Source organism: Centroberyx gerrardi, chromosome 3, assembly GCF_048128805.1.
Source record: "Centroberyx gerrardi isolate f3 chromosome 3, fCenGer3.hap1.cur.20231027, whole genome shotgun sequence".
NCBI classification, from domain to species: domain Eukaryota; kingdom Metazoa; phylum Chordata; class Actinopteri; order Beryciformes; family Berycidae; genus Centroberyx; species Centroberyx gerrardi.
This window is the reverse complement of record NC_135999.1, coordinates 24,629,159-24,654,935: the sequence shown is the minus strand read 5'-3', so window position 1 is coordinate 24,654,935 and position 25,777 is coordinate 24,629,159. Positions and strand designations below refer to the sequence as shown.

Below are 25,777 nucleotides of genomic sequence, written 5' to 3'. Positions count from 1 at the left end.
AATGCGCAATCACGGTGAACCTGTAAGCCACCCCGCATGGCCCTGAAATCACCTCTTAAACAGCATGAAGTCCTTCTAATGTCGCAAACTTGATTCCTCCTAACAGTCGGCCTGTTAGTTTAAGTTGCAGGGAGGCTGTCTAATGAGGAGGGGGATGCAGTCAACAGATACAGTGTGTCTGGATCTGTTAGTATAGCACTCTATCTGACATATTTTTTAAAGCATTTCTCGTTCAGAACAGAACATGTGGTTTCCCAAGCGTGTGTAGTTTAAGATAACATCGATATTGTGTTACAGTAAGACTCCAGTGCAGCAAATGGCCAACTTCTAGAACAATAGCACCTCTATCCTCATTTGTTTTACATTCTAAACCACTTCTGTAAGGCAACATCTTTCACAGCGCTTTCTGTCTAATAGCTCATACAGGCAAAGGTCCTTCACTGTATCCATTAGTTCTCTTTAGAAACAAGCACTAATAAACAACAAGCAAAGATCTCTTTTTAAAGCTAGCCATAGATCTTACCAGTATGCAGTGAATGTCATTCCCATCCAGATCAGCAGCAGGAGCCTGCAGTAGCCTCCAGTCCCGGCCTTTATTGTAGGTGATGTAGGTCTTCACCTGGTTGTCCTGCCTCTTGTTAGCGATCAGCATGCCTTTGATTCCTGCCACCTAATGGACACAGACACATAACAGGGTGAATCTCATCTGACCCCGTAAAGACAAACTCTAGTTCCTACCACCTGCAGGGAGCAAATCACATCCCATGTTTCAACAGCAGGCTACTTCTGAGTTGCAGATGCAGAAGCAAAGCCGGGCATTCTGTGTAGTGAGGTGGCAACTGTCACAACACATCAAGCTCAGTTAAGTGCTTTTCCTTTCTTCCTGCAACTAACAGTCTGGCAGACATCATAAACAGAGTCAGCTGCATTTTCTTTTACTGTGCTAAGTGCTATCTGTAATTATATCTCTACATGTCTGCGCAACCCAGACAGTACTAAATGATGACCACTGAGAAGTGACCACCAAACGCACACACACACGCACACACATTCCTCCAGCCCCTGCAGAATCCTTCCTGGAAGGCCCTGCTACTTGTCTCTCAGGCATTAGACATATCCCTCAACCAGACCAAAATGTGATATGCAATGGAAAGGAGAGAGTCACACCAGATGGTTGCCATAGTGAAGGGCTCCAGTCGGATGTCTCTCTCTCCCCGAAGGGGCTCGTCTATATAAGTGGCACTAATAGGCAGTGCATTTGACATTGTCATAGAAACATGGCGCTCGGGATGGATGCGGCTAACGAGGGTCCTCCCTCCCTCCTCCGACCTGATCTGTCAGTCACAGTGGTAATTATTTATTGCCTCTACCTCCTGTATCACACATATACGCACACACACACACACACACACACACACACACACACACACACACACACAGACACACACACACACCTGCACGCAAAAGAGGAGAGCCACGTCTTCCCACCAACACACTTTTCACTCGATCCATCGCTCAAACCACCCACACTGTTTCTCTTCTCTTGACGACAAAAAGAAGGACAGACATAGATCTCGATTCTGGAGGAGTACAACAGCGATGACTTTCAGCAGTTAGCCTTAAGTGTACACAAGTGAATACACTGCCAACAGGTAAATACACTATTGAGAAGACTGTGTCAAGGTGTGTCACCACTCGTGACATGGTCATGGTTACCAGAGGAAACTGAAAGGTGAGCCAGACATGTACAACTCTCAGCCTCTGGCTCTGACCTTCCCTCTTCCTCCAAGCAAATAATACAAACATGAATCATACTAATGGACTCATTAATACCATAAATGACTCATTTATTGTTATATAGCCTGGTATGCAGATAAGGGTTGTCATTTTGTGGACCTGAAAAGTGTGTTGAATGATAAATGCTGAGTGTATATGCTAAGAGTAATATGTAGCCCACAGTTCATAGTCTGTCTTACATCTCACTGCCCTTTTGTGCAGTATGAAGCCCTTTTGTCAGTATGGATATTACTGTGAAACTCAGTGAGTTGTCAGCATGTCTGTGAACCAATGTTGCCAAAACAACGTCCTGTACATTAATTGTTTCTGGCAATTAAAGTGACACTGATTCTGTAGCCTCGGTGTTCAGAGCAGCAGGAGCACAGCTGTCTGATGGTGTTAACTAAGCGTGATCTAGTGGCAGGTCTACAGAATGAAAGACGCTGCAAGTTCCTGTTCAAGAACTGAGGTGGCTTTGACATAAATCTAAACAGACACCACATCAAAACTTCTGAGTCTACCAACAGCACTTTTTGGCCACCAGCAGGTCTAGACCCCACCCACTGAGTCTACTCCCTACATCTGCTTGTGGATAGCATGTTGCTGCTGTTATGGGAAAAAAAAGCCTCTAATTACAATTTGGATGATTTTCATGTTTTTGCCTGAACCGAATGTTTACATGATACTTTCTAAGTAGAGCAGGTTTCATGACCCCAGGGCCCGCGAGACCCTTTCAAAATGTATGATACATTTTAAAAAATGCATCGCTCAATCTGGAAAGGCTGTTTTTCTATATTACTGAACAGTTTAATATTGAAGATGCAAGGTTTTCATAAGACAGTAGTGAATGGACAATTTTGCAGTGAGAATTAATGAAGCTTTCCACAGTCTATTAGATATTTGGCTCATTTGCTGAATCACAGCTCTATGGGTTTAAAGAGTGTTGGCAGGAAAACGCAATCACAAGGGCCACATCATCATGACCATTGGCATCAACCAGATCATCGAATACCCTCCACCACCAACAATCCACTTCATGTCTTCAATCACTCATTCAAAGCTATTTATAGCTAGGCGGGAGAGAGGTACATTATTTCTGGTACAGTGCTTCGTCGTCGAGCCGAGCCAATCAGAGGCACAATTGTGGGAGAACCACCTGCCAAACCACCTCTCACACTGAAAAACGTTTAGCAGTGATGTAGAGCACTGATGTCAACAGAATTACTTCGCACAACAAAGGCTCATGATTAAAGAAATTGCCCTTATCCAATCTGATTGACAATAAAATAATCCTTCTAATTCAGAAGATAATTGTGCAATTTTCTTTGTGGAAATAGCATAATTGATTTTTAGAAGGGAGGATGCGAAGAGAATGCAGCCCTTCTGGGAAGAGACATGAATTCTGAGCGGAGGAACAAAACACAACTTTTACTGCTCCGTCTCCCTCTGGTCTGACTGGAACTGCTTCTTCTCTCTGGAACATTAGGTCTCTGAAGTGCAGTTTTTCAGGGTCTAACAGCAATAAACGGGATGAGTTCCATAGCATATATCTTCCCCTGTGTAATGGCTCTGACTTATCAGAGACAGTAGTGTATCATCTGTCTGTAGTTTAAGTGGAGATCAAGAATGTAGCTGTGACTGTGTAACAAATGCAATTAAAAAGCCTTAACAACTACTGCTGCACGGTAATAATAGGAATTGGTCAGGACACACACACACACACACACACACACACACACGCAATGTAGGAGAAGTAATGGCATTGTTAATTACCACACTCCTGCCACTGCTGCTGGCCAATATCTCACTTCCTTCACTCTCTCAGTCACACCTGCCAGTGTCTAAGTAATAAACCGGGTTCAGGAGGGGGAGAAGGTGGGAATTCCACTTTCCTGCTATGAATGCTAATGTGACCACATAGCTAGCCAGTAGGCTAACAAGGTCATTACAAGTCCAGAGGTGCATGGTAGTCAGTCCTATTAACAATGTTCTTTATACTGTAATGTATAGTAATGTTAATCTGTCAGGAAGAAGAAAGACTGCAGACCGCAATGCAAACCTAAGACTGTGGCACACTGTAAGGAAATCTTGGCACTTCTGTGTATGTACTCATGCGGACCATTACAACAATACCAACTGATCAACCACAGCTGTTTATTCAAACTCACTGTTGCCAAGCCACGTTCTTAAAGTGGCACTAAGTCATCTCTGACTTTTATCACAAGTCACATTTTCACAATAGAGATCCAACAGGAATGTCTAGTGAAGAGGCATCATGATGCAAAACACTGTAAAAACAATACTGCGTTATCATTTGCTTTTTGCGCTTGAGAAGAAAATGTTGTTGAGCAGCTGAAAGTGAAAGCAGGTGGAGGTTTTTGTTGCGAAACAGAGTACAGGCTGGAAAGTGAGTTTTGAAAGCCAGAAATCTCAGCACCTGGTGGAGTAATCGATGAGTCCCTGGTATTGATCAACAACTCTATCAACCCCCCTGCAGATTTATTATGGTCATTTTGTGCTATATGGGGCAGTAGAAATCTCACTTATTGCACCTTTAACCACAAGCTTCCAACATACAAAGGCCTCTTTAGGGCCACTGCTACAGGGGATCTTTGGTAGTGAGGAAAGAATAGACACTGTAACTTCACACAGATTTAATTCAATAAACCTCATCTATCCATGGAGGGCAAGCAATTTAATCAGGTGCCTACCTCGTATAGATCCAGCATCTGGTTTCCCCCGATGCCCCTGGTGGTCTTGACATTCTCCATGGCCAGGGTGAAGTAGATCCCTCTGGTGTCAGACAGGTAGAGGTTATAGGTGTCGTTCTGGTTCCACTCCTGCACCGCCGCAAACACCTGCTTCTCATCGGTGCTGACGATGTGTAAATCCTATCGGAGAGTGAGGAGAGATTAAGAGGAGTTACAGTATGAGTGGAGGCTGAGGGGTGACGGATTAGAACAAGCTGACCCTGTGGAGCCGGTCATGGGATCAGTGTTGTGGTGTGAATACAGATGGTTTATGACGTGCTGTAAGGTATACAGCGGCTCACTGAGGATCGCACTCTGAATGTGGTGCTATTGCTATAAGTTTGAACCGGAAAGGACTGCACACAAGACAAGAAAAAAAGAAAAAAAAAAAACTGAATGAGAGTATGAATGTAGGTCACACACCTGTTGCTCTGATGCAAAAATATTTTTTATTGCTGTACATTAAATTTGCATCAAAAAACAGTAGGGAGACAAAGGCTTCCAAAGTGGCACAGGATCTAATCAAAATAAAGGGATTGGAAGCACCTTACTTGTGCAAAGTCAAAATATGTATTAAAGCTTCAAAAGCGCATAAATGAACAACAGCGCATAATGAGCAGGTGAACATATATTGGTCATTTATGCGCTTTTGAAGCTTTAATAATTATTTCAACGTTGCACAAGTAAGGTGCTTCCAGTCCCTTTATTTTGTACATTCAATTTCTCAATACTTTGATGGCATCACAGTCAAAAACAAAAACTTTCAGAATTCTGAAAATAATTATGAATAAATTAGCAAGAATAATTTATTGATCAATGTGACATTCTGAATCATTGATCATCAAACATTCTGTAATCAATTTCTATGATTCATGGAAAGTAAATAAGATTGCTTATACTTAGCACAATGTTTGCCAGACTGAAGTTGCGGTAACTTACCTTAGGCAGGGAATACTTGGGCAGTTTGATCTGTATGAATGGGTCTCTCTTGTAGGACACGTAGTAGCTGGCTCGTCCTGATGTAGGAACCTACAAACAAGATGGACAATTGATCGCGCATTTAACATAAATCTATGCCTTACAGTGTTGCCTTTTCCCTTGCGCTGCTGTGGTGGAGCTCCACTGCTGAACAAATGCAGAGAAAACCTTGCATCAAGACCTCAAGTGTAACCTCATCATTGACAGCGTATTATATATATTTATTATATATATATTATATATTTTCCCCAATCAATTGAGATGGTGGGGGAAAGCAGACATCAATCTCTCTCTTTGTCGGGGTATTTTCCAAGGCACTGCGATGCACCAGGTATCCAAGTTGATTTTTCTGGACTTGGCCATTGATAGTGATCTCCTGGATTGCATTCAGAGGATGCTGCTCTCCAGGTGTCGATGCATTTAGTGGTTTCAAAGTAGACTTTGGTAAATATTTTGTAGGACAATCAATAGTCCCATTATTCTTTGTCAAGAGAAATCTTTAAGTTGCCTAACCAAAGCTCAACTCCTGTCTGGAAGAAAGTCATCCTTAATGATCTAGACCATGTGCAAACACTGCAAGCTGCTAGCTGTTAGCTTATGCAGCACAAAAAAAAACAGAGTTGGGGGGTGTTAGAGACTCATCATTAGCCCTGAGGCCATGGTAGCCACACACACACACACACACACACACACAAAGCAAAGTGAGGTTGCCGCTTCATAATCCCCTTTTCCTTCCTATTAATACCGATTTAAGAATTTCATTAATGGAAAATCTTCAAATTAAACTTGTGAGTTTTGGTTCAAGGGAAGCAATATCGGTATTAATGTTGTATGACAGGACCAATTCTTTTACTGATCTGGTAAGTGCTCTGAATGGCTCAGAAGAGAGAAAACGAGCTCAGAGGAAATATAGCAGGCTAGCAGTGAGCACCGCAGAACGGTCCCACATGCAATCGAGTGAAGAAGCGGGAGATCGATGGCGGGGTAACCAGAGGCGGTTTGAACTTTAAGAGGAATTGGTATGATTGATTTTTTCCCCATCCCTTTCAGGATCTTTCGTCTGTGACGCAACGTGTTAAAACGTGGAGGTGCTCGAATTGAAGGGGAGGTTTAGGTTGAGTGCTTGTGAGTTTAGTGGAAAGACTTCTGAGAGGTCAAACAGGATTGAAGGATCTTTGGAGAACAGCTCTATTTCTTTGTCTAATATGCTGCCAAGGCCAGTATGGCTTTCAGAGGAAGGACTTGCCTGTAGGTAGGTAAGTAGGTGTCTGAAAAAATCACTATGCTCTAGAGTATGAAACAGTAAGAGCAACAGCAACGATAATAATGATAATAACAATAATGTTCTATATTGTATAGCACATTTTAGGCTATATAAACATAACATCATAACAACAAAATATGAAAATGATAAATAATAAATAACAAAATATTTCAACATATAATACAACTAAACAGAACAAAGGGGCAAAAGCAGGTTTAGCGATTTGAAAAACTTGGCTCAAGGGCTTTTATTTTTAAAAAGGTTCAGTGTTTGTTGCTTTTTTAAGGTGGTTATGGGGTTAGAAGGATTGGATGGGCTGATGGACTGTGTGAAGCTGTATTGGTAGAGGAGTGTGGAGGGGTGGTGGGTTCAGGGTGTGGAGGACTTTATTGATGACGGTTATTAGTTTGAAGAGGAGGCATTGTTGTAACGGGGGGTCAGTGGAGGTTTTTTGGGGGGGGGCAGGAGTCGCAGCAGTGTATACGTATAGGGGCAGTGGAGTTGTGAAAATAAATGCCCCCAAAAGTTTGTTGGAGGATTTTGGAGGTGGTGCCAGTAGTTGCAGTAGTCTAACTGGCCTGAGCCACTTCTGCAACAAATTCCATTTTTAGGAGGTGAGGAGGTGAAAAGAAAGAGGTACCGAACCCCTTTCCCTAAACTCAGGTGTTAAAATAGACAATGCTTTTGCTGGCAGACATCAAGCGCCACAGTAGTTTATGAGTTAAAATTGTATAAAATTGGTTTTGTGGTGGACTAACAATATAATTATTCTGACTTTTCCTGTTGACTTTTAAATGTATGAATCCTCATTTGCACAATGTCAAAGTAAATAATATTCACGCCGGAGAGAAAATTAAAATACAACCCAGAAATTGCACCGCCGTTACTTGGAATTCAGGACATTACCATTTCAGATTTTTCTCTCACACAAATCATGATTAATATGACAAACCGGGCAGTGGCTTGAATGAATATTAAAAACGATTCCGACCTCACAGAAAAACAATGCACAAATATTCAGTCAAGTTTAAAATATAACGATTTTACATATTTTCTCTATGCCATGCAACATCCTTTAACATCCTATATTAAGTGATAAATGGCACCACTTTATAGAAAATAGGTCTCCATTCTTTTTATGACAGCATCATTTAGAATATTGAGGCAGTAAAGTAGCAACTCTAAGGTGAACTAATATTAATAATAAAAAGACATAATCATGACAACCAACATAAATAATGAAATCAGCATATTTAAACATAAATAATCAAACCTTTCACATTAAATTTCCTACTAAATACCTACAAGTAGACATAGTAGTCTGTGTTAACATGTAACGTATGTGTATTTGTGATTTATTTATTTAATAGGGACAGCATATGCATATTAATGAACATTTAAAACCAAATGTAAATATGCCAGATGTAACCACCAGGCTAATTTTCATCTGTTGTCCCTTGGCGGGTTGATGTCACAGTTAAAACACATCTCACAGTTTAATGAATATACATAACATACTGTAATTATAGTATAACCTATTAAAAAGATAGGAAGGAACATAAAATAAAAAAAAAACACAAAACTCTTTCACTCAAGGTTAATGACACGCGCCTCACACAGTACATCATGGCCAAGGTGTTCAGTGTAGTTAACATGTTCAGACTCCTACCTGGATGAACACGTAGTCATCCTGAACCACCAAAGAGCTGATGTCGATGTAACCGGGGAACGGGTAGTTCCTATTGGGCTCCGTGCAAATCTGAGCTCTGCACGTCACATACTGTACATCTGTCAGACAGGGAGAGATGGAATTAAGGTGTTAATGGTATAGTAACATTGATTCATACAGGTCATCGTAATATTCATAAACTTCACTGCATCTGTATTTAGTCATCTTTGATTTGATGCTGAGACATAATTAAAGAATTGTTAAAAACCTAGAAACATATTTACGTGTCTTACTTGAACTATGAAGGCTTCTATTCCATCAGACCATGCAGTCTGACATTTTGCCTGATTAATTTGCCTCTCTTTGTAGCACGTCTTATCATCTATAGATACCACAAACGAGCATCTCCGTCTGTCAATCATGCCCCGGTTGTACAGAAAAAAAAAAGGAACGCTTATATCTCAGACAGCCAGCCTGCTCTGACATCACAGGCCGGCATAAACAATTTCACCTATGGAAGACCTTGGTGGTAATGCCATTCAGAGTTATGGAGTTGACATTCAGCGAGCGAGAGCGATGAGAAGAAAGGCCATATTAATCAAGTATCATGCACTGCATTTATTGGTGGGGTGATCCTGTGATGTTTCTCCCGGGACGCACTCTCAACTCCAGGTGGAATTCATTCCTATACAGACCCCCACCACCCCTCTGTTTCACATTTTACTCAATTTTTCTGCCTTTTTTTTGCGGGTCTGTTCATTATTCCCCTTCTGTGTGAGTGTGTGTGTGTGTGTGTACGAGAGACTTACTTCCATCGGGTGCGTGAGCCTCCATGTGGATCAAATCTGGTTCCTTATCCAGGCCTGATACAGACCTGCATAAAGGAGTAGGGGAGAAAATGAGGGATTGTAGAGGAATAGAGAACCGTAAAGATAAAGAATAGGAAAGGATGCATAGGAAAGAGCGTGGAGAAGAGAAAAAAAAAAGTAAAAGACCATGGGGGAGTGGGGTGGGGTGTGAGCGTGGGGGACGTAGAGGGGGGGAGGGGAGAGGTGGGAAGAACAGATGAAGGGAGATGAGTCTCAGCGGGGGCATTCTGCTCCAGTTATAGATGGCTTACTTTAGCTTAGCTACACTAACGGTAAGGGGGATGCAGGAAAGTTCCCCCCCCCCCAAAAACTGAGTCCCAAATGTCACATTATGCCAAGCACACCCACAGCAGCTGCAGGCTTGTTTCCTTCCAGAAAAATGTCACAATAGTGTAAATACAAAGGAATAGAAATACAACCTCCTCATCACAGCCCGCCTGCTGCAGGATCACCACGTTCCCCGACTACGAGTTACTGCACTTTATATCGCTGAGCATAATCTCGCTTTCTTGTTCATTTCACTGGTCGTGGATTGCACTGGACGGATGCAGCTTTCCTATTGTGGCGGTATTTCATTCCTCGGAGGCTGATGAAGCCATTGTCTCCATGCGGCCAACTGGAGGCCTGCCTAGCCAATGCTCGAGGGCCAGAGTTTAGATGCCCTTGAAGGGGCTTTGGCGGTGAAGGGCGAGCCGGCAATGGATTGGGCACATTATTTAGGATTATGCTACTATGCCACGGAAGTAGCTCCAGATTTATGCAAGTTACGGTGGATATAGCCGACGGCGATCCCGGGCGCACCCCAGTCACCTCCGAGAGAGAGAAGAGCAATGAGCTGGAATAGATCCGGGCCTACGCTTGTGATGAGTGTGCACTTTCAGATATTTGAGACAGGGACGTCCCGGGTCCATTATTAGTCATAGCACCTCATGCTGTATGTATGCTTGTATCTCTGCATGCATGCATGTGTTGAAATCCCTCCTTCCTTGATTTGAAAAAATCATGATTTCTTATATATGTGCAATTCACCTGATGTGGGCGGGCCGTGTATGAGAAATGAAGCGGAACGCGACATGGCCGAGGAAGCTGAATGCAAAGTGCACTCTGAAGGAGAAGATTAATCTCTGCCTGATTGTATCAAGGGTAGAAAATGAGCAGAATTTTAGCGGCATCGCCAGTCAGTCACACACCTTGTTCAAAGTCATCAATATCAAACGCTCACTCGTGCAAAACACAAGCAACAGTTCCTGCATTCCTGAGTAAACAAAACCCAGATAAGGAGGATGGAGAAGAATGAGAAATAGAGGAGCAGTGAAAAAGAGAGGAGGGGAAGGCGAGCCGGGACAAAATGACTCACCAGTAGAACCTGTTCGGTGTCACATGCTCGTGAACCAGCTGCCACTTTCTCCCAAAGTCCATGGAGCTGTACAGCTGTGAAGATCATCAGAGAAAAGAATAAAATCAGTCTCGTTAGCGAGATAAATGAATGTTTCCACATTCGTGCAGCTTCTAATTAGACTGGCTGATTTAGAAGTTCTAACAGTGACAAGGGAGCTTGAGGCATGGCTGGATAATTCCAGGGTTGAGGTTAGTCTGTGGCTATAAAGCATGATTGGAAGATAGGCTGAAATAGCGCTGAACTGCTATCATCATTACCAACTGGCCATTCAAGCTAACATATAGTCACCAATATAGGAATCTCTATTTCCTTCTCCCTTTACAAATTAGAGCTATAGGTAGCGAGGAAGCACTTTGTGGGAACAATAAATAAAATGAGTGAATTAAATAGCTATGACATTAATGTGGGCACGTTTAGCTTGATCAGCAAAACATTTGGTGTGGTTACCGTGATTCAGTACTTTTTAAAGTGCTTTTATATTAAAAACAAATGTCTAAGTTGGACACAAAACCATTTCTTCAGCACCAAATCTTCAGGATTGAAAAGCCAAAGCCAAGGTCTTACAGAGTGAATTTATATGAACGCAAGGTACAATATATAGCGTGGCTGACATGTAGGTGTACAGCATGGAGCCAATGGCCCAATTTCTATGGACTAATTACATTTTCTGGTGCTCGGGCAAATAATTAATAACCAGGGTGCATTTCCCTCCATTATACTGATTGATGTTTTGGAAACAGCTCCCTATATCTTGCTGTGTCTGTGTATTGTTATTTTCCTCCAACACACTGAGTCGGTGGCCCCAGTCGAGCTCTATGCTAATGTTCCTACTTGTTACCTTTTATCACAGCAAATCTGACACTTACTCTGATAAAAGGATACACATTTGTCAACTGAAGCAAATTTATTTGTCAGCTTCGCAAGGAAAAATCTATTTAGGTCAGCAGGTTTTCCTTTTAAAAATGACATTGCTGATGTTCTCACAACATGTACTGCATCACTATATGGATGGACAGTCTCTATCAGGTTGTAGCAATAATCTGCTTCTAATTTGCATTTGGCATCATTCTTTGGATTTTCCCATATGGATATCACACTCAATCATAAAATCATTCCATCATACAATCAGCTCTTACAGGCCATGTGTCTATTTGTAGTAGCCAATGCACACTTGACAATGACAAGCAATGGCATAAACCAAAACATCCATCTTTGTGCCCCGTCTGTGGTATTAGGCCTGGATCCAGTATTAGCTGTGAGCAAACATTTGTCTGAACCTTTATAAAGTCGAACAGCAGCTAATAGACCCATAGGCGTTTATTACCCATATGCTGCAGAAACTTTGATCTCTGATTTTGCCAACCTCAGTAAAGAAAGGGGCCCCGGTGGAGCCTTGGGCCTGTGTAGCAGGGAGGCAGGCAGGGTCTCTCATCACTTTGGACAGTGACATACGATGCCACTGGGTAAGCTCAACCTCTCCTCTCCCCATTCATCAGTTCAATGACATCTTAAATTCTAAAGCTTCTGAGCTGTCACAAAGTAAGCTTCATAGTTTCCCACTCACGTCGATAAATCAAAAACACAGCCAGCCAGCCGCCACACCGCTGATGGAGCTGGTGACAGCCAAGGGAGCCGCCAAAGGACAGGAGCTCAAATGGTGATTGAGGAATTGCAGATAGCATGTTAGTTCATCTAATCTATTTATGTTGATGGCGGGTTTCGAAAACATTTGGGTTGCCTTGACCTGTGCATCAGGTTTGTAGGCGTTGTTGGGCAAGTTGTGATCCAGTCGAAGCGGCAATGAGATGCAGCATGTGCACTTTTTAGAAGTTTTGCAGACTCTTAGCCAGGTTTGTGGAGAGCAATGTGGAAGCAATCAGTGCTTTTTACAATCAGTGCCTCTCAAAAAGGAGATTAAGGAGATTGCGTCTGTACTTTAATTTGCATGGGAAGTACTATAGCAAATAGTAATGTGATTAATATTTCTGACTGATTTTGTAGAATTCTTGGTCAAGTGGACTACTGAAGCTTAAAGATGCAAAAACAAAAACATCCAGGGGTGCGCAGGGGCTGGTGAGGCCATAACACAGTGTGAGTTGGTTTTCATATCTGAGGAATAATTGATCCTAATCAGGATTCAGGGAAATGCACTGAATAAACATATCGTTTATGCATAAAGTGTGTCAGGGCCAGAAGAGTGCTGCAGAGAGTAGTTTAGATCAGAGCCAAGGTCTTAGAGGGCTATGTGTCCCAAGAAATCCACTCCTAAAGCAGTGTGGTAAATCAAACATGGATGGAACCTAAGTGACATGATTCAAACTCTTGTGTCCCACAGGAAAATCTACACATCACAGAAAGATGAAGGATTTCTCGGGGCCTGTAAGCTATTTTTCTTTTTTTTTTTGCAGAGGTGCTCAGCATACGCTTGAGGAAATTCCAAGTTATTGCTTTTGCTGTTGCTATCCAACTATTTAAAGCCTGGTGGAAGTGCACTTTGGCTCAAGATGAAATATGAATGAAAATGAAAGATAACTTTCAGTACCTGGTGCTCTGAATACTGAAAACATGCTCAGCGTTAGGCGCTACCGTGACTGTGCAACAGCGTCCGTCTACCCTTGAAATCAATGAGAAAAAGAAGTGACTGCTGCAACAACATGTCCCCAGTGGACAGGCAACATTGTGTGAGAGTGACATGGGGGCTTTCAGTGTTTTAGGAAAGGCACATACACACACACACACACACATCACTGAACTACTGTCACAACTGACCCTGTCACTAGTCTTGCGCTGCCAACTAGCAACAGCTACTTGCTAGCAATACACCAGCACCAAGATGTATCTCCTGGCTGTTGAGGAATACGATCCGACTAATGTGACTGCTATATCATCCACCCAATACTGGAGGATGATGATTGTCACAGACAAAACTGGCTAATATCATTTAGAATTACGGCTTTCCTCGACTCGCACTGCCAGCTGCGAATGAGCCTGCAGTGAAAAAGAGGGAGCAAGAGAGAAAGAGAGATAAAGAGAGAAGAAAAAAGACAGACGGACCATCATTCTCGCAGCAGATGACAAAATTTGTTTGACTTGAGCTACCAATTAGTGACAGGAGGCCTCATTTACAGTTCGCTAAAGGGCAACAATCAACAGGACCTTTTGATTAGCTCCTTGGTTGACAAATGAAATACAAAATACCACAAGAAAAAAAAGGGGGTGGACACATTCATGTGAACTGAGTCGGAGAGAAACCACTGGAACCACCCACAGTTGCACTTAGTGAGAGACTTTTTTTGCAACAATCCCTCTTTTCCTTAGAACTCTTGGGTCCAATTTCTTTCTGGCTTTTGCCCCGTGGTTAGGATAATGCGCTTAAGCTCTATTGATATCTTTGCTATGAAACACTGTAGTAAGAGGAAGGATAACAGATTTTTTTTCACAGCTTTTTTGCCCTATTTCTTTGCACTCTGCTTGCTGCAGTATTGCAGGGGCAACATTTCGCTACCAGAAAAAAAACAGACTTGCTCATTAACATCAAAGTACAAACAGCATCACAACACATAAAAGTTCTGAGAAGAGAATCAGGACTTGGGAGTTATGGAAATGATAACTGCTGCGTTATAGGCCCCTGTGTCCTGCACAATTACTATAAGTCACTTTTACAACACCTAATTAAGTCTCCTATAAATTCTTGATGCATCTATGTACAGTGCTCTAAATCAAACCGCTTCTGTTGGCATCGCCTTGGCTTATCCAACAGGGGAGGACTGTTTTTATCCCCCCAGAATTTATGGGGCCTGAAAAATGCACAGCAGTGGGGACGATCCTATGGAGGCAAGTATAGGAAAGGGGTATGCAAATGAGCCATCTGGATTGTTTTGACCAGGAAAATACCAGGATTAGAGTCCAAAGTATAACCCTCTCACTTCACTTGCCACTGCAGCTCTACTGTTGGATGAAACATTTGTACCTTCAAATTCAGACATTGATATTTCAGATTGACAGCCTTTTCCCATGGCATCAGACGTGGGCATCAGAAGCCAAATTCAGGTCAGTCAATCAATCAGTCAGCCAGACAATCAGTCAGTCATCAGACATGTAACCCCTATATACCAGTGCACTATTGATTTGCAGTACTTGGTATATTTGTTTGGGTTTTCTTTGGTTTATTGAGTAGTATCTAATTAAGATAAAAGTAAGTAACAATTCAATTATTCTGAGCGTGAATTTTCACACAAACTTGCTGGAATTTTGGTTTAACAGTGTGTACCGATCCAATCACTGATTGGAATTATGTATTTTATGGGTTTCAGTACCTTCTCACTGCTAGTCAGTGCCTGACAGTTGTTGTTTTGTCTCTCCATAGTTTGTTCTGTGGTAAAACCAAATGGGTGCTCTGCAACTGCAGTGGCTAATCTATGCGTGAAACAAAAAGAAATGCTGGTGAATATTTTAGTTACAGCTAGATTGAGCTAGCAAAGCAGTTTTTGCACAACAGGTGTGGAATTTAATACGTTTGGGCGATGCAAATGAAACATTTTGGCAAACAGGATACTATGTTATGATAATGAAAGACAGCTAACCTACTGAAGCGTAGCAATATAATAGAATGGATCTATTTTTCTATTCTTGACAATACACTGGGTGAATGATGTGGTTATCTGATTATCCCAAGACTGCATAGTAACTTCAGCTACAGCAACAGTTGATGCTGCACTCCCAGCTCGGCGCTGTGGTACAGTACAGCAGCTGGGCTTGTTGGAACTGCAGCATGGGTTTGGATGAGTTTCATGGGCCCTAGGGTCATGAAACTTAATCAGCCCATAAAAGACAATGTAAACCTTTCAGTTCAAGTAAAAACGTGAACATTTCCAAAATTTTCTAGATTTTCCATGACAGACTGTAGAAATAGGGACCATAAACTACAACTGTCGTATAATCAAGAAGCTTCATTGTGTGGCTTGAAAGATAAAGGTTTGACTGTCAAATGACAAAAGTGAATCAGTGAGACTGTCATGCTTATACGATACAAGTTGACCTCACAGTGTCATGTTACTAAGCTGAGAGGGAACATGTGCTCCATACGGTACATTCACGTCACATTGGCCATTATGATGCATACTGCAATTATTCGTGCAGCTAATCACCGGTGATGCTGCATGTGATCATGATCTTTTACTACGCTGTAAATTCAGGGGAATATTCAGGGCAATATTTTTTATTCCTGACACATGGTGTGCCCACTCACACATCTACAGTTTTTATCCTCACAGTGGATGCTAAAGGTGTTTTTCAAGTCAAGTGCACATCTGAAAAACCTTTGGGATTTGAACTCCTTTGAAACTTTTTTTTATTTTTTTTGACTTTGTCCCAAAAGATATTTCACAAAGCAAAAAGCATATCACAACGTGAACACAGTGTGGTTTTCAAACACCGGTTACACGTACATGCTCAACAAATTAAAATATTATCCTACGTGATTATCAATGTCAAACACTAATGTGTGCCCACTCAAGTTTAACAAATATATTCCCTCTGGCTTTGTGCTGACTTACATACTGCACCAGCTCCTCTGGGTTCCCTCAGTGAATCCTTGTTACACTATCTGTGCTGCCTTTGCTACATAAGAAATACACAACAAATGATAACAGCCTCTCAAACTGAAGCACAACTGCTTCACGTTCAGTAACTATGTTTTCTCTCTGGTGGCAGATGATGGTGGGATGTGTGTTCAGTCCTCTATTCTGCTCTGCTGGCCAAGGGCTGTGAAGCCTCAACAACAACATCCATGCACTTTGAAAACCAGCCGCCTCTTACATACAAATGTGTGATGGTGTTAAGAGTGTTAACGATTCCTGTGAGCAATAACCATCATGTTGGTGGGTTCAATGAAAAGGCACACACTGCTTTGATTTAAGTATGCCGTGTACACATGCATACAAACAATAGCGGTTCACAAGGTATATAAAGTAGCTCTCTTCAACCTGGGCCTTCTGGCAATGATTTTTTCCAATTAGCTATAATTACGTTGTGAAATGCTATGCCCATATGCACAAAGAAAAGAACCCCATTATCTCCATTGTGGTAGCGAGTGCAGTGTCTGTATTGTCCTGATCATGTGTTTCAAATTAAAGTCCATTAAAAGTATCCTGGGAGGGCCCGATGCAGCCAGATGAAGCGCGGCCGAGCTGTCGCAGCTCGCTGACAAGTGAGCTGAGCACTAAAGATACCTGCCATCTGGAGAGTCAGTGAGTTGAGAAATGCACTGCAGCAGCTGAGCACCCATTTTGGCTCAAGCTCAACATCACCTTTTGAAAGGGGGGCAGTGAGAGGGCTGGAAGTGGCTCTTTAGAGGGGGCAGGACAGGGGCACACTGTAATAGAGGTGGAAGAGCCACTTTTGTTTGTGAACCTTTAAGGAACACTATCTTGAAGGTTCATATCAGAAGGGAAGCAGGTTGAAAAGGACGTGGTGTGCTGTGATGATGGTGCAGACGTTTTGAATCAACAATACTGTAGCTACTGCTCAATGTTGTTATGAAGAGGGAGGGAAACTGCAGGCAGCTTGAAGTGATCTCATATCCAATGGGTTACAATGATGCGGATGTTATTTTGGCTCATTCAAAGTGGTGCCATGTAAAATTATGGGAATAGAGGTTAACTGCTTAAGTAGGATGTCAATTTTATCGTAAGTGTGAGTGGCCTCACATGGAACCACTCTATAGCACGTTTAGCTGTTATCTCTCCTCCACAACAAGAGCTTTATTCTCCAGCAAACGGGTTTACTCTGTATCACTTTACACTGGCGCATCTATTTGGAGCCTGTAGATGTCATATATCGAAGGTTTAAATGAAGAATCACATTTAGCAGGAAAAAAGGTGTCAGCTGAGGATTACAATGACATGGGATGATCCTGAAAGCATAGCACTCTGGGATATAGATTCACTGCCTTGCTATTAGACAAGGTTTGAATTAAAAGAGCTTATCTGAAGAGGACTCTTCAACGTCAGAATCTATACCCACAGACAACAATATCACCCATATTAGGAATGTTACAAAATGGAAAATGCTAATTCTTTTTATGTAGTCAATGCAAATGAAAAAAAGAAAGAAGAAGAAAAAATTAATCCTGAATAATGTGTCTTCCCCCCTCTCCCTGAATACTTTATTGAGCCTGATGTCCCCATTGCATTTCTGAAAACGTTTAGTGAGGATACGATTCGGCTAGAAATAATTAACAGCATAAATTTGCATCATTAGGGTGGATTAAGTCAAACAATGTTTGCATATTGAAGGACTGGAGGGACTGTGTGGCTCTAAGAGAGGCAGTTATGCAGTTTCCTCTCTCATTTTAGGTGGGCTAGTGCTTCCCTTGGGAGCAGGGATTGGAGAAAATATCCAATTCGTCTGGGAAACGCAGCATTCAGACACATTATTTTAGTTGTGTGTGGGTTTTTAAAATGGAAAAACAATGGCCAAATGACTGAAAATCTAAGGCAGCATGTTTGTGCGCACATGTGTGTTTGTGTGTGTGAGAATCTGTTTGTGCGTGTGTGCATTCCTGCGCAAGCATGTGTGTGTAAGAGCACAGCCATTGAATAGAATGCCAGATTATTTCAATTATGGCCAACACTGTAGCGATTAGCAGTGTTTTACTCCTCCCCTGAGCCTCTTCCAATCACAACCTAGGCAGCCAAAGTTACTTGCCCATTTTCCTCGACAGAGCATTTTCCCATTTCCCAGGCTAACTCGCCAGACTGCTAACACCCCCTCCAAATCCTAAGACCCTGACAGACTCAGCCATCTTATCCAGATGTGCCTGCACCTGTTTCTCTATGATCCCTGCAAACCTTGAGGAAAAAAAAAAAAAAAAAAAAGCAAAAACTATCCTCCGGACAGTTTATCTGCCCTTGACGTGTCTGAATAAAACTCTGTCCAGTTTTGTTCAAGACAGAAGATAGGCGGTTTTCACTCTTTTCATGGCAACACATAAAGAGTACTTTTTGTCCAGCTGGTTTCACTTTCATTGCTAGGCCTTCTTTCATTCCTGAAGAGCACCCTGTGGTTTCCTACAATAACTGTTCTTACAGCTCTAGGTCACCTTGCTATATGGAGGGAACATAGTAGCAACATTACTAAGTCAGGGTTTAAAAGCATTATGCCCAACAAAAAACTAAAGAAAAATGTCCTAGGCTCATATCATGAATATAAAACTGATGGACAAGGGAGTTCAGACTTACCCAAATCAATTTTGTCATGTCATATGAATTAATCGCTATCTCCTCTTATGGTCTCCATGAAACACAATTTTTTTTTTAATCTATCTATTCATAGACACAAACAGATGTACGCTTGAACCCCAGTCCTGCTGTCAAGGTGATAGCCGTCCAACAGTAGACTGCAGTAAGACTTCATAACTGTGCAACTTCTTCAGGGAACAAGCGCCAGCAACAACATTACCTCAACTGAAAATGACCCTGTCAACTTAACTCAGCCATCACCATTAGTCAACCAGAAGAGTAATTCAGCTTATCCCCATTACACATAAGACAACAATATGGCACGGGGACGTCATTAGGTGCAGTGGGGAAAAAAAGTGATGAAGAGCTCACTGAAATGAGATTGGATTTAAACAAGTGCCGCTGCTGTCCTGGGGGCCTTACAGGGACGCTCTGTGAGCGGATAGGTGGAGGCTGCATAATGATGAGACACTTAGTTTCCCTACTGTTCAGATTTATGGGCTCTAAGGCCTGTTACGATCATTAGGGGAATTGTGGAGGAGTGGGAAATGGGGTTGCGACTATATGGGCTTGGGAGGAGGTGGAAATTGCACAGAGGTTTTTTTTCTGGTAACGCAGCACTTTTGAACCATAAATCTTTGATCCTCCCCTCCCCTATTTGTGCAATGGCATTTTATAATGGAAGACTCCCGATAATTTCACACTCCAATTAGTAAATTACTAATGTTGTTCTAAAATGCTAGTCTTTGGGTGGTGATAAACAAACAGGTTACACCCTGAGGGAATCTGGGTTTCGAAAGAAAAAAAACAATAAAATACAGAAGGTGGTAATGATGATGTTATTATATAACTGATGGCATTGCATCGGCTGTTGTTTGATGGTGTTCAACATTCAATCAAACATAATTTGTCTTCATAGCTGACTGTGGAAAACCCCAACAAGTGAACTCTAGAAATGTCAAAACTGAAGATGGCATACAGGGAAAATTCCTTTTTAAAATTATAATCTAATTATTCTTTTTCTAGTAATATGCATATGGCTCTTTGGCCTGAGAGCAGACCAGATGAACCCAGAGTGAATGATTTGATTCCCTGGAAAGTGCTACACAAACATCAGCAAAATTTTACCACCACTAAAGCTGAATGAACAGCAGTCATGGGGCATTTGCAACATGTTGCATAATTCATGTTGCATAATCAACTTAAATCAACAACAACACTTTGTTTTATGTTACCTGAGGTGGATTTTGCAACAGAAAAAAAGCACCATGATTGCCTTATGACTTCTTCTCCCTTAGGAATAGCAAAATTTTGCTGATGTTTGTTGTGGCAAGTACCAGAGAGCCAAACCATGCATTGCACATATGTTTATAGACCATTCCCATGCTAAAGAACCGCAGGACTATCATGTAAAGAAGCAGAAGTAATTCTTAAATAGCGTGCTGTAGAAATATAGGATGTTTCAGTATGGGTACAGTATTCGCGACTCCCCGGAGGCAAATCAGTCGCAGAACATGTGGGTTTTCAAAGCTTATGTTTGCTTTGATCACAATGAATCCAGTGTTTCTGCGACTCCCCTGAGCTGAGATGTGAGTAAACCAATAATGCTGGTTTGGGAGCTTCTAATGGCAATAAGTACACAGATGGATTCAAAGAAAGCGCACATTTTTTCGATGTAATACTATGTGACTTTTACAATGCAGAGCTGGCTCATATTGGTGACAAGAGGAAGAGGAATAGCTGATCTAAATACTACTTTGTGAACTCTAAACAAGAAGACGCTCCAGTTATGGTTTGGTAAATGATGTTGTTTGTCACACCCCCCCCCACCTTTTTGTTTCCGCACACCGAGAGACTCATTCAAGGGATGACAGTGATATTCAGCTTGTCCTGCTTGCTAAAATAAACGTCATAATTGCCTATGGCCCAGATACACACCTTAACTCCTCACTGCAAGATAACAGCTCAGAGGGGAACCTGCCAACACTGCTGCCAACAGCAAGAGACAGCGGGAGTGAATGAAATAAATTGTCAGATCACCCTCCCCAACGGACGGGACATATGCAAACCGTTCAAGTGTTTTCTCTTACCCTTGTCGCCATGATGAAAAAGAACGAGTTTGATTCTAAGAAGTGATTTTAAACTAGAATGTCATATCGGGGGTCGGCGCCGCTGCAGCATAAGCAGGGTGAACGATGAGGGAATACTCCGCAGGCCTGTTTCGAAACTGATAAACAAGCCAACAAACAGATCAGCTGATATCAACTCATCCGCTGCAGTGCAATAGAGGATGTCAGTGAAGCCCCTATAACAGATAGAAATGGGTTATTTAATAAGAATTCACGCATGATCCATCAATCTCCATTTGTTCTCATTTTTTGGTTCATTTCTTTCCCTCTGTTCCTTAGTCCCTGCCTCTCCTTCTGTCTCTCTTACATACACACACACACACATACAGTTACCTGCTCACGCCAAACATGCTGTAGCCAACCACACAGTACCCCCTCACACACACACACACACACACACACATACACACACACACCACCAGCACCTCCGCTCTCCTCTCTTTCCCCCACACCTGACAGTTATGCTTTTTTCCGTGAAGAACTAAAAGTTAACTGACAGGCCCACACAGCTCGAGGAGCGCAGCGGCCATGTAAGAGACACGCAAAGGTTACGACGGCTGTTGAAATATCAAAGGCACCTCCTTTGGCCGGTGAATTCTAAACACCTTCAGAGGACAAAGGGTGTTCGCCAAGGGCGAGGAGGCCTGCCTCTATTTCCAAAACCTGCTCCCCGAGGGCCAGAACAAATTGTACCTGATCTTTGGATATAATGAAGAAATCTCACCCAGGGATACTAAAGGATACCAGCCCCGCACTGCATCATGAAGTTAGTATTATTTGCACAGTGTAAAGAAAAAAAAAAGTCAAGACAGACAAAGGCAGCTATTGCAAAATTCCATGGTGTTTGGGCAATTTCACAATAACACGTTCTTTGAGAATCATTCAAAGACCCATACCTAGACACAGTACAAACTAGCAATAGCGCATACCAATTTGGTTGAATTGCCTTTGAAAAAGGTCCAGTGAAATACTGTTGCCTATTCAATCTGCTATATATAAGGATCCTTTGCAATTCTTAGCAAGGGATCTAAAATAACAGAAGTTGCTTTTCCTCGTTATGTCGCTGATATGTTCGCCCTTCTTGGCAGCACACCTCCATCTGCTGTTTTGACAATAGAGTGACGATACATATCTGCTATTCCATTAGAACAAGCTACTCCATCTGTTCTCCCTACCTCTCCTTGCCATGTATCCTTCACTACTTCACTACTGTATCCATAATTTCCCTTTGATTTCAGAACTCCTTTCTCTGTTTCATCATGCCAGACGCACCAGAACCACAATCCAAAATTTCCTGGTGTATTAAGCCATGCTTGGCCCGATGTCAGTGTGTATCACTCTCTCTCTCTCTCTGTCGCTCTCTCTTTCTCAAGCTCATACCACTATAGAGATTTCATATAGGCTTACCTCACTCGCACGCACGCACCTCCTACTCTATCTGCCGCTCGCTCTCTCTGACAGACCGTTTGTGTGTGATGTTTGCTGTTTGTTTCTTGGCTGGAGCATGGAGCACTCTGCATGTGTGAGGGATATGCATTTTCACAAACGGAGTATGTGCAGTTGCGTGGCCCTGCATGTGACCTTATTAAGCCATCCACTCTGCATGTGTCGCCTTAATGCGAAGCACACTTGCTCTGCCATATAGAATTAACCTGGTGATGACGGCCCCCCTCCATGACCATTTAGTCATGATCTATTGTATTATTATTGTTGCACTCTGAGCCATCCATCACCACCTTACTAATGACAGCAATCCCTCTATCTGTTGCAGGTTGCAACCCTAACGCAAAGGATCGAATCCCCTGTGCGCTCCACTTCAGGCTGAGTCAGTAACACAGATGCTGTGGCCGCCGAGACACCGGCTTCCTGCTGCAGCAGCATTAGCCTTAACGGATCGTCCCCCCTCCAGTAGAAGTACAAACACATGTAATGAATGTTTGCCTGGACGAAGGGTTGCTGTGTACCGTCTTACTTAGGGTAATGCAATTGTGGTGCCGCGTGAATATGCACCGCATTTCCATATGATTGATTTAGGATGATTCTTTATGAGGTTAGCGCCGAACCATGAAAGCCCCTGTCCCCGTTTGACTCGACAGTCGCTGTGTGAATGCATTGGCTGTTTTCTTTGTTGTTCTGAAGTGGATGTTTTGTTATTTTGTTACTTGTTTCTAGTAGCTGGTATTTGGGGCTGAAAGGAAATGTGAGGACATGGAATTTCAATATGTCTGTGTCCAATTCTGCTTCTGCTGGATGGTTGGAATACAACAGAGCAGCAGGATATACGCCTTCCAAGTCTGTGCGCTTGCATGTAGCAAACTGCCATCGAGAGGCATGCTGGGAAGACACTACAGGGGCCTGCCGGGCACATTTTAGGGATTTGGGAACTAAGTTATGTCAGTCACCTGGGGTTCATTTGTACTAGAGCGGAAACAAAATGATTTGAAACATTATGAATATGATATGACTGTTAACTAGCACAGGGAGCAAAGTTACGTTCATCAAGACTGGACCATAATGACAATAATAATGATGAGGAGGAGGAGGCGGATGATAATGATGGTGATGAAGATAATGATGATGAATAATGAATAATGATAGCTAGTTCAACAATATTCCATTCTGTCATTAATCAGAAATTCATGTATTGAAATAGCTGATTGCAAAATGACTGCAGTGATTACAATGCACAGAACTGTATTCTTGTCTCTTGCAGTTGCATTGGATTAACATATCACTACACAATCCATTAGAGAGCCATGGCCTTGTCTCTCAAGTTCACTGAGGCGTGAGGGGAGTTATATGGTAATACCCACTACCTTGTTTTGAGAAACACCCTCTTTTCAAATTCCTGCGACTCCATCGGAACTGACATGAAGGGAGAGGGGGGAGCACTGAAAAAAAGTTCACGCTTCTTCTCTTTTGAGGAATGGATTTCACCACAGCGCCCCTCAAACCCCCATACATTTCTGACAACGCACCATCAAAAACATTGTGATTTTTCACTTTAGCTTTGAAACAAGGGCAGGAAGGTCTCTCATGAATAAGTGAAGGAACCAAACAACTGCGGCCTGATGCTGTCTGGGCTTTTGTAAAAAAAAAAAACAGATTTCAGACGAGATGCCCTAATACCCAGTCAATCGGGAGTTTGGAAAGTTCACAGGGAATAAAAAAGAGGACTGTTTATTCTATATGTGGCGTTGCTTCTACTCGTGTTCTTCTTTGACAGGTTTACGTAACTCGCTCACAAAACATTGGCCTTATTCTCAAAAACCAACTGGGGACTACATCAGTGAGTAATTGTTTTCACCAACTCCACACAGTCGAGAGATAAGAGCCTGGAAAGGTCACTAGGAGTTCTAAATCTAAAAATACCTCAGTTTACTCGAGAAGGGGACTGACCTGAATGTTAATTATAAAAAGTCATAAAAGAGAATCAAGTATTACGACAAATACTCTCAACAAGCCTATTTGTCTTGACATAGAATCTGATATCTTACTAAAGAGTTTCACTCTGACAGCGTTAAACGCAGGTCCTCGGGCCTGCAGTTAACCATGGCTGAGCACCAACTCACAGCTGATTAAATTCAGAGCGACCCAGTCTGAAAACTAATAGCCAGTTACTAGCTTAAAATGAACATATTAGAGCTTCTCGCTGCTAGCTCATCAGCTGAGATAAAGTGTTGATGCTGGAAGGGAAATTAGGTCAAATTAAGCAACCAATAATATCTCTGTTAACTCTCATTTAACTAAGTTGACTAAGAACATATTCTTTAGCTGCAACAACAGCCGTGGGGAAGTAGCGGCAGGAGGAGGGAGGATGACACACAGTGGAATGAAAATGGGACTAGCAGAGATGATAATCACGCCTGGCCTTTTTGCTTTGGGTGCCAAGGTCTCTCAGAAAGAGCAAACAGCTCTAGCGCTGCTGTAAATTATAGCCACATTAGTCATATTCTCATAATATCTGTAATCTTTCACCGGATCATCATTGCGTACACTGACCCTGAATGCCTTCCCAATGATGAGTTGCCAAATCCACGTCTCAGTTGTCTCAAGGCTACAAAAATCCTTCTTCAACTTTCTCCTCGGCTTGATGTATATCTCCCTTTCATGACTGAAGTGTATTTAATCAGTGAGATCAATAAATGATCACAGCTGTCACCTGGACTATATAAAATCAGTGGGTAGCGTAAGATGCTAAGGGCTGCCTTTAATTAATATTAGGAAAGGCTGTTTTGGAATAACGTAACACAGTGGTGACCGATGAGTAGTGTTACTTTTTGCAATCCACCAGACTAATTTCATGTTTTGCCTGAAAACTTGGCTACAGGGAAGACAGCACCTCTCTTTCACCTGCCCCTGCCCAGCTTATTTTTAGACTGCATGCCCTGGGATTTGAACTCGCTTCTCTAATGTGGCTACCTGGCTCATCTTCATAATTACTCTTACACTCCAAAGAAATTGGAGTGTAAGAGGAACATTTTTACCCCGATGAAGACTTGTGTTGTTGCCAGGTTGTGTTGTAGACTGTTTGATGCAATGCATATTTAATAAGCCAACGTTTCGACAGCACAAGTCTTCATCAGAGTAAAAATGCCCTGATGAATGAATCAAGGCTAGAGTGTGCAACCACTTGTCCCCTACTTTTTAAGATGCAGACAGCTAGCAGAAATAATAAAACCTGATCTTGTATGTGCTACATC

At 42.2% G+C, this 25,777-nt stretch overlaps 1 protein-coding gene across 1 annotated transcript in view; it reads right to left on the bottom strand.

Moving 5' to 3' along the window:
- sorcs3a (sortilin related VPS10 domain containing receptor 3a) overlaps positions 1 to 25,777 on the bottom strand; it is a 146,919-nt gene that overhangs the window by 29,012 nt on the left and 92,130 nt on the right. The window contains exons 5-10 of the mRNA XM_071921088.1: positions 10,664 to 10,737; positions 9,247 to 9,311; positions 8,438 to 8,556; positions 5,466 to 5,555; positions 4,488 to 4,667; positions 524 to 670 (exon numbers count right to left, since the gene is read on the bottom strand). Of these exons, the coding sequence (XP_071777189.1) occupies positions 524 to 670; positions 4,488 to 4,667; positions 5,466 to 5,555; positions 8,438 to 8,556; positions 9,247 to 9,311; positions 10,664 to 10,737 (675 nt within the window). The remainder of the gene's footprint in view (positions 1 to 523; positions 671 to 4,487; positions 4,668 to 5,465; positions 5,556 to 8,437; positions 8,557 to 9,246; positions 9,312 to 10,663; positions 10,738 to 25,777) is intronic.